Raw genomic sequence first — 9,208 nt, 5'->3', positions numbered from 1 at the left:
TGCTGTGTCAATCTCTTATAATATTTTAAGACAAAGACCTGTGTTTTCTTAGAACCCACAGGTATTGTCTTTTGTCTAGCAGATGGTTGTCTGTGCCCGTGAAAGGTCTCATAAATCTGATGTTCCAGCTGAGGGTGGGATTTGGTGGGCTTTGTCTTAAGCCTGTTTCCTTTACAAGCTATGTTGCACTGCAGGAAAGGACAGTGAATGTGAGAGACCACCAAGGAGTCGACAGAACTCAACTACAAAAACAAAATTTGCAGGATACAGGGGATATTTGAGCCCTTTATGTGTGATCAGTCTGTATTCTCCAGAGCAGCTTTGTGCCAGCTGACTGAACCGCCTGTGTTAGAGGACCCCACCGTGCAATAGGAAAGCAAAAAACTGAGAAACTGCCCTCGACTGCTGGTGTGCAGGGAATCAGTTCCTTCTTTTTAGGCCTGTTAGGTCAGAGGGGCTTACACTGCGATGTCATGTGCTAACTGTCTGGAATATCACGTTTTTCTTAAATATGGTTTATGGTGCTTTTCCTCTACAGTCTGACCTCACAATGGAAAAAATATCTGCACTAGAAAACAGTAAGAACTCTGACTTGGAGAAGAAGGAGGGGAGGATAGATGACTTACTAAGAGTAAGTATTTGAAGTGGGACAACTCTTCTAAGAGCTGCTCTTTAAAGACACCCAGAATGCTTATGCCAGCAGCCTGCAGAGCAGGGGTTTGCGTACTGTTTGTAGATCCAGCACTCGCAAGGTAAAACAAATCCTGTCAATACAATTGTCTGGCTTGTAGATACTGAGGGCCTGCTTGAATCAGCGAGCAGTGTAGCAGTGACCATGGTTGTACAGTGCAGGTTTATGGTAGCTGAGGTGTTTGTGTCTTCTGCAGTGGGGGTGTTGGCCTTTCTTCGACGTGTTGCACACTTTTTGCTCCTTAAATGTCCACGTTTCCCTGCAGAATTCCCCTCTTCTAAACACTGAGGAGCTGACTCTGCATTTTGTTTAGTAACATGCTCAGTAGCCTCTCAGTAGACTGGGAGGGTGTATTGTGAAATGCTCCTTCGTGAGAGTCAGCATCGTATATAGAGATGAGGAGAATAGCTCTTGGTCAAACCAAAAGAATAAAGCTTCTCTTAACCCATTAGTCTGCTTCAGTAGACTAACCCTTTAAATCAAGGATGTTCTCTTCATGGAGGCATTTAATTGATTTATCTTATCTTTCATCAGCTGAAGAGGCATCTTTGTGAAGGGTTGAGAAGGGTTGGAAAACACATTGAAGGGAGAAGAGGGAGGGCTCCTTGTGTTTGAGCGTGTCTGCTCTCAGCACCTAAAAGAGCTAAGACAAGCTCACAGAGGCATACACGGAGGCACTTGGGGGTTGTGGGAAACAGTCCATGAAACAGGAAATTGGTTGGAAGGAGAATAGTTACATGTAACTTTTTATCAACGAAAATGGTTGCACGGGGAGTCCTGCTGTGCTGTGCTGTGGGGGTGTTAAAGCCAGCAGCTTTGCTGGGAGCCCTCTATTGCAGGGCTGACAGTGTTTCGAACAAGAATCTAATTGAAAGTGCAAAGGGAGTTCCCCCATCCCTTTGCTCTGCCAGTATTGAGGCTAAAGAGGGAGGATAGTCCAGGGGTGACTAAGCTGTTCTGAGACTTGGTAGCTGTGGCAAGGGCTTAAATCTTTAAAAAAAAAAAAAAAAAAAAAAATCCACGTGCTTGTGTTTAGTTTCTTTGTATCTTAGTTCCTTGTACATAAACCAGGATGATAGTGCTTCCCTGTCCTGGAGAGGTATTAGGATTTGAGTGGGTTAAAAATTGAAGAGCTTGGCTTGGTTGTTTTGCTGAGAGCAACCTAGTCTGTTTTTTGTTACCCTTTTTAATCTGATGCCTAGAACTTGCTGGAGAAAGGTGATGCTTGGTTTGGCTCTTTGACTGATTTAAAGTCAAAGGCTTTTCTTCTCTGTTCCATTTTAGGCCAACTGCGATTTGAGGCGGCAGATAGATGAACAGCAAAAGATGCTGGAGAAGTACAAGGAGCGGTTGAATAGATGCGTAACAATGAGCAAGAAGCTTCTTATAGAAAAGGTGAGCAGGGGACTTGGCACGTCTGCAGTCACAGTTAATGTCCTTGAAAACTGTATTCTTTTCAGAGTGGAAACGTGCTCCTATTGCTTTAGTGATAAAAGACAATTAGAATTCTATCTTGAGTTATTTCACTGCAAACGTAATCCTAAAACTGAAATGGTTCAGAATGATCTGGTTTGGTTGCTTTTCCCAGTCTAAAAGAGTGATCCCCATTGCTTAAGTGAAGTACTCTGGGTTCTGAAGCAGCATTGTCCAGCTCTGGCAATACACGAGCAGTATCCCATTGTGCAGTGAAATTGCCAGATACGCTCCGTGACATGGGCAAGTGATTTAGACCTTTCCTTCTTCCAAATGGCAAACTTGGAGATCGGTGCTTTGTATGACACTCAAACAACACATTAAAGACACTGGGGAAAGTGCCAGGCTGCAGTTTACCAGCATCGTGCCTGCTTCAGTGTCGAGAGATCTCCAGATTTCCTGATGGTTAAACAATGGGAGGGTTTGGTTGCTCTTTCACCTGTTGAGCAAATTACACCTATTGTTTGTGGGCACTGGATGGGCAAAACTACCAGGATGCTGGCCAGTACGTGCAGTCTGTTTGAGCTGGTTTTGTCACAGAGCTGACTGTTCTTGGCTCAATGGGACTCCTCTTTCTGGGAGGATTTAGAACTCTAGGGTAGGTGTTGGGTAGACCTGGCATTCAGAGAGATGCTGTAGAGCTCCAGGGAGGAGCTTTGCTGGATCATCTTTAATCCTCACTGACTGAAACTTTGCTGCTTTCATCTCAGGCCTTGGAAAGTTCCCCCTGCTTAGCAGAAACACTCCATGACGGATGCCACCACCAGTTCTTATGCTTGTTGGTGACCTAACTGAGATTGTGTCACTTCTGGGAGTGGTGTGAGTCTAGGAGGATTGAGCTGTCTGATCAATCTTACAGTCTTAACAGTGATTCAAGGTGCATTTTCTTGCTTGATCTCCCGTTTGAGTGAATAAAGGGCTGATCAGAGCCATGGAAGTCTAGCTAAGCTACTGATACGCAGAGAGTTTTAATCCTACTGCTAGACTGACTTCAGCTGAGGATAGAAAGGGTGAGCTGCCGAAGCAGTAATGGAGGAGGAAAGGTGAGGCTGAAATGCCAGAAAGGAGGCAGTCAAACAGATGCCTGTCAGACCAGCGTGAAGCACCAGCAATCATTTGATCAATGATTTTCCACTGGGTTTCAGATAAGCAGTACTGGAACAATGGAAGAGGTTAAGAGTTGGGTAGAGATTTAAACACAGCACAGCTTTAGCTGCTAATTAATGGCTTATATTTTTACATGTGTTTTGGTTTGTTTTCAGTCAAAACAGGAGAAGATGGCATGCAGAGACAAGAGCATGCAGGATCGATTGAGACTAGGTCACTTCACTACGGTGCGGCACGGGGCATCCTTCACCGAGCAGTGGACAGATGGCTATGCCTTCCAGAACCTCATCAAGTGAGGACAAACAGAGTTGTCTTAACTACAGAGACGGAAAAACTAAGCAGTTGTGTGTGATGTCTTGCATGTCAGAATGTGCGAACAGTGTGACTGGTGCATGAAAGGATTGGGTAGGAACTCAGCTGCAGACAGAGGGGAACATTTTTGCGTTGAAGTGAGAAATATGTTTCCACTTAAACCTCCAGAGACTTGAATTGGAATGAAATTGTTTGAGTTGGCCTCTGGGCTGGAAAGCAGTGGGCTGCCCGTCGGGTGTTCTCAGTGCACCTACCTGGCTGTGCAGTGCTTAGGGTGGTGGGGTGGACCAAATTCTCACATGTATTGTCGGTCAATCAATTTGATTTGCATACTTGCATATATTAGTCAAGGATGGCTAATTAGGGGTTTTTTTTAAAGTAGAAAGTAGAGAAGCTTAAAAGAAAATCCATACTATTTAACTTTTTTTGCCGCCTCCTAACAGTGATCAAAGGGGCTGCAGAAACCTGGAAATAAAGATCAGAGACCCTTTTATGCAGGATGTTAATGGAAATATCCAGCAATTCCCACCTGGCCTAGACCTTTAAGTAGGACTTGGCCAATTAATTGCATTAGTGAGAGCTGTGTGTGATGATTTAAATTCGTATCACTTCTCTGTAGTCTGATAGGGAGGTGCAGCTCTTGTTAGGCAGAGATTAAGGACTTTATAATTCTTCCTTAGTTTGTGCTGTAAGACATGGAAGAAATACTTGTGGAACTTTTACTTGCAATCTCAGTCTCTCAAAGCGTGCATTAAGTGTGTAAATGGTCAAGTCATTTAAACTGGAAATTTCAAGAGTGCTTTTATCACTGTGAAATGTGTTAAGATGGTCTTTTTGTCTTGGAGGAAAGACTTTCCTTAGTGCAATTGGAAGTGGTGTTGGTAATATTTCAGAGAACTAAGGATAGTTCAGCTGTACTCCTGAAGAATAAGGATGCTCTCTCAGACATTGCCACACCTCAGGAAGAGTTTGAACAGGAAAGTCTGAGGTTTAGAACAGAGCTTTCTAGGAAAAAGTGAGTGGAAAGTTAGTGACTTACCCTGGATCCCCGGGTTTTCCATGAGGTTAGCAGCTCCTTGGGTTTGGATATCCTCTGCGTGAATAAAACCTTTCACTTACTGAGAGGTTTCTGTGGGCCAGGAAAAGAATCCTCTTTCATGTAAAAATGACTTGAAAAAAATCTGAGTCATAATGTTTGGCAAATCCCCCCTTTTCTGTACGAAAATATTTTGTAACTAACCTTACAAGTACAACCGATGTGAAATTGATTGCTCTGATCTGCGCAGAACAGATGGACCCAGTCCATACCATTAGTTACCTGCTTTGTTTTTTCCTAATCTCTTCTTTCCAGGCAACAGGAAAGGATAAATTCCCAGCGGGAAGAAATAGAAAGACAAAGAAAAATGTTAGCAAAACGGAAGCCACCTGCGATGGGACAGACGCCCCCAGCAAGCAATGAGCAGAAGCAGCGCAAGAACAAGACCAATGGAGCAGAAAACGAAACGTAGGTTGCGTGGCCTTCTTGGTGCCTTGTGAAGCTGCACGCTTTGATTAGAGCACAAAATAGCTGCTCGGGAATGGAATCTTGTCCTTGCCTCTAGGCTTCGCTCCGTGCCCAAATGAATGTTGTGGAATTAGCCTGGCATTCAGCAGCATCTGGCTGCAGTTCTAAATAGTTTTCATTGGAGTAAAACGAGGATCATCGCGGAGGCCAGACTTCGTATGAGCTTAACTTTTTTTTTGAATGCAGTAACTGTTTCAGTATTCCTGTTGCGTCAAGTTTGAAAAGCAGCAGCTTTCTTAAGTGGTGCAACTTCAGAACCGCTTTCAGCATCACTGTGTGATAAATGATGCTTTTCTTTTTAAGGAAAACAAGATTGTGCACATTTGGAAGCCTTTATTTCCATGTATTTTTGTGTGAGGCTTGCCAAACAACCAGATTAGTCCACTGGAGAAAAAAGACGCTCTCTCTAAGGATGGTGCCTTAAGCATTGTCCTGGATCTCCAAAGCAGGCCGTCACAGATAGCCGAGTGAGGGACATGGAAAGGTCATCAAAGTATCGAAGTGCTACTCTCTCTTCTTGTAGATGATTTCTTTTTTTTTTCCCTCCCTCTCTTGAAGTTACTAATACTCTTACGAGTCCTGATGTTCTTAGAGAGGAAAGCTATGTCTCACAAGAAGTTCAGAACATTTTTTTAAAGATTTTGTGAGTTGGAAATACATTAATTCAGAGAGTTTCCCTACCTTCTACCAGTTTCCTTTACAGTCTTCATTTTATCGCTGGTGGCTAATAGCGTACCTCTCAACCACATCTCTCTTTTTGCACTATTAAATGTCCTGGGCACGGCTTCACCTCAAAGTTTTGTAGCCCTTTAGTCTTTGGTCTTGATCTTTTTAAAAGTGCATGTGAAACAGAAGCTCCTGCTGCCTTTTGCAGTCACAGCAGAGACGGAACGTGGCTGTTGAATCATGATATTGCGGGTGCTCTCAGCGCCCAGGGCGCTGCCCCCGGATGGGGTGCTGGTGCCTGCAGATCAGGTGTATGGTGTCGGAGAGCACTGTGTGCTTTCTGCAAAGAAGTAGCTTGAGGAGTATTAGCTTGTTCCAGCCAAGTGAGCTTATAAAAGACTAAATAAAATTTTAAAGCTGTCATTTTACGTTAAAGCGTTTGAGTTTGGAGAAGGAAACAAAGTGTCTGTGCGTGGATATTTGAAAGCGTTGCTGTTCATGGTGGTAACCCTTCACTTGGGAGGGACAGGGTGATGCTTTCCCCAGTTCTGCAGGGGTGTGTTTCCCCAGCAGACTGGTGCAGCTGCAGTGTGGCTTGTTCTGCAGACATGGGAGCACAGGTCTTGATGTGCCTGAAGTCATGCTAATGTTTTTGCCGTGCTGTGAGCCTGCCTGGTGCAATCTAGTCTTACCTGGGTTTGCTAGCAAGCCTTTTTGTGCTCCCAGCTCTTTTTGTGCACTAGGTACAAAATTCCCTGCTGTTTGGAGGAGTTTTCCTTGCGGAATTCTTCCAGAGGCTGTCTTTTTAGCAAGTCGAACATAAATGGTTCTGAAAGTTGAATGAGAAGCAGACAGCCAAACTCCTTCATTTGAGTTTTGGTTCCTCTTTGCTTCATGGTTGTTGCAGCATCTTAAAAAAGAGTAGGAAAGTCCCATGGTGCAAATTTAAATGTGCGCTCTTCTGAAACTAGTTTCTAGCCTGTGAATGAGAAAAAGATTTTCATTCAGGAACATGAATCTGCTGGGGCTTTTGGAGGTTTGTTAGGGCAGCTTGGGCAATCTTAGTCTTCAGCTGCACTGGAAGTGTATTTCAAACACATTTCTGTGAAACAGGGCAGTGTTCATCTTAGAACCCCCATGATTTTTGTCGTTCTTGCTACTAACTGGCAGCTATTTTGGGCAACGTTAGCCTGCATCTCTTGCTTGATGAGTAGACGGCTGGTGTTTATCCGTATTTTATCCATGCACAAGAATACGTGGAAAGTTTGTTGCTGGTTTATTCAATTGTCTTTTTATTTGTTATACAGCAACACCAACCAAAGACCTAAACTTTTGGGATGGCCTTTTAGTTGAATCTGATTAAAATTCAGGCTATCGTGGTTTGTGTGGGGGTGAATTAACGTGCTTGTATATGAAATTATACCACATGTAACCATTTACAGTACTGGCTGTGTCTTGTATATATGTTTATAATAAGCAGTTCCTTATGGTCAAGATTCTTTCAAAGGGAACTTGGCTTCTGAGTTTTCCATTAAATTTACTGGCTAACAACTGCTTTAGCACTTTTTTCAATTTTGTGGACCCTCTGCATTAGCAGCGGTGGGGAGAAGTTGGGGCATTTCAAGGCGCTCACTCAGTCGGTTGAGTACTACCTCCTCTGTTTGCTGTCCGGTGAGCCAAGGACCCACGGCTCTGCACAGGCACAGGGCTCGGTCCCCTCTTTAAACTCCTTTTGGTATTGATGCTGTGGAGACCTCAGACACTAACCTTTGTACTAAGTACTATGCAGAGCATAACTGCTGCCACAGGAGTCCTCCTGGGATATGCTTTGAACTCAACTGAGGTTCAAAAACAGATATTTTTATGTTGTCATGTGCATATCCTGTTTACAGAGTAAACAGATGCAGTTGATATGGGCTTCATAGCTTTATGTTTACATGTGTGATGCTTTTACCAAAGTCCTTGAGGGTAGTAGTGAGAAAATTAATATAGTGATTCATTTTCCTAACCTTAAAAATCTCAGCACATCATTGCATTCCAGAAGTGATGGCATCCATCATTGTTTTAGTGTAAGGCTGTTCTTTGCCTCCGTCCTATATGGCACCCTTGGGCTATAAAAGACATTGAAAACATTCTGAAACTTTTTTGACCAGCCACCTAGGGTGGAAACTTTGTCCATCACTTACCATCAAAAAATGGGGATTATTCCCCTTATCCCATCACTTCTCTGAACTCTACATGAGGCCAAAGATATGGTAAGGTGAAGCAAATTTCCCAAGGTTTCCCTGGAAACCAGTTCACAGAGCCTGAAACAGCAAAAAGCTCTGAATCCCAGGTCATTGCTCTGTTTGCAGTGGCTCTGTGGCCAGGGATACTGCTAGGCCCGGAGTGAATAGCTGGGTTGAATTATCCAGCTTTTATTACAAAGAAAAATTTGAAAAGAGTTGGTAAAGCAAACTTTAAATGGAAAAATAAGATGTGGAATATTTGTGCTTCAGCATTCCTTATTTAGATTATGGTTTAGCATTCTTTGTTAAAAGTCAGTCACTAGCCTAAATAGGTGTTATTAGGGATTTGGATTTGAAATTAATGTGTGCTTGTCAAAGTTCAAGCTTTTGGTTGTCTTTACATTAAATATTAAAAAAAAAATAGATTGCAGAGTTTAGCCAAAAAATTTCCCGCTGCCTATTGACATACTCTGTGTAGTTGTCACTTCCACGGGTGATGTGTGTTCTGCAGACCGTTCACTTTATCACCAGTTGAAAGCTAATGCACTGATCTGTCCCTTCTCTGTAGGTTAACGTTAGCAGAATACCACGAACAGGAAGAAATCTTCAAACTCCGACTAGGCCATCTTAAAAAGGTAAGAACTAACTTAGGGAAGGATTTCAGCTGACTCAGTGTTCTGTGAACAGCAGCATTTCTCTGTGGAGGTCACCACTCTTTGTTTGACAAGTGGGAGGGTTTTGTTGCTTGAAAGGGATGGCCAAGATTTTTAAATTTTTTCTGAGGCAGTGCTAGTCAGGAAAGATGTTCTTTGCTTCAGTAAATGGATTTCTGTGTCCTTACAGTTCTGATTTCATGCAGGGACTTCACTGTTTTGATACATCTTACTCTGTCACTATGACCTGCCTAGTGCTGGGCTCTGTGTGTGTGTCTAATATGGGGGAATAGGGAGGAATGGACCGAGGGAAGGAAATCTTAAGAACACAGCAAGGACTGCAGCCATCATTGACTTTGCCCTTTCTTTGCAATATTGTTTAACCAGCATTATCAGTAACAGTCTGATAAAATCTCTTGAGCTTTTGGAAACTGTTTAGGCAGTTGTGCACATTTGTTTTCAGATTCACTGGCTTCAGCAGGGACTGTATCTGCAAGGGAGGTTATAATTACAT

The 9,208-nt window shown here is 43.2% G+C and overlaps 1 protein-coding gene across 2 annotated transcripts in view; it reads left to right on the top strand.

The window, feature by feature from the left end:
* The window catches only part of TLK2 (tousled-like kinase 2), a 39,189-nt gene that overhangs the window by 19,704 nt on the left and 10,277 nt on the right, over nucleotides 1-9,208 (top strand). For both annotated transcript variants that reach the window (XM_010145649.1, XM_010145648.1), the window contains 5 exons: nucleotides 539-631; nucleotides 1,976-2,086; nucleotides 3,427-3,563; nucleotides 4,935-5,087; nucleotides 8,610-8,676. In XM_010145649.1, coding sequence (XP_010143951.1) covers nucleotides 539-631; nucleotides 1,976-2,086; nucleotides 3,427-3,563; nucleotides 4,935-5,087; nucleotides 8,610-8,676 — 561 coding nt within the window. The remainder of the gene's footprint in view (nucleotides 1-538; nucleotides 632-1,975; nucleotides 2,087-3,426; nucleotides 3,564-4,934; nucleotides 5,088-8,609; nucleotides 8,677-9,208) is intronic.

The sequence above is a fragment of the Buceros rhinoceros genome, unplaced genomic scaffold, assembly GCF_000710305.1.
Source record: "Buceros rhinoceros silvestris isolate BGI_N320 unplaced genomic scaffold, ASM71030v1 scaffold3211, whole genome shotgun sequence".
NCBI classification, from domain to species: domain Eukaryota; kingdom Metazoa; phylum Chordata; class Aves; order Bucerotiformes; family Bucerotidae; genus Buceros; species Buceros rhinoceros.
The sequence above is the reverse complement of the archived record's forward strand: the minus strand, read 5'-3'. Positions and strand labels throughout refer to the sequence as shown.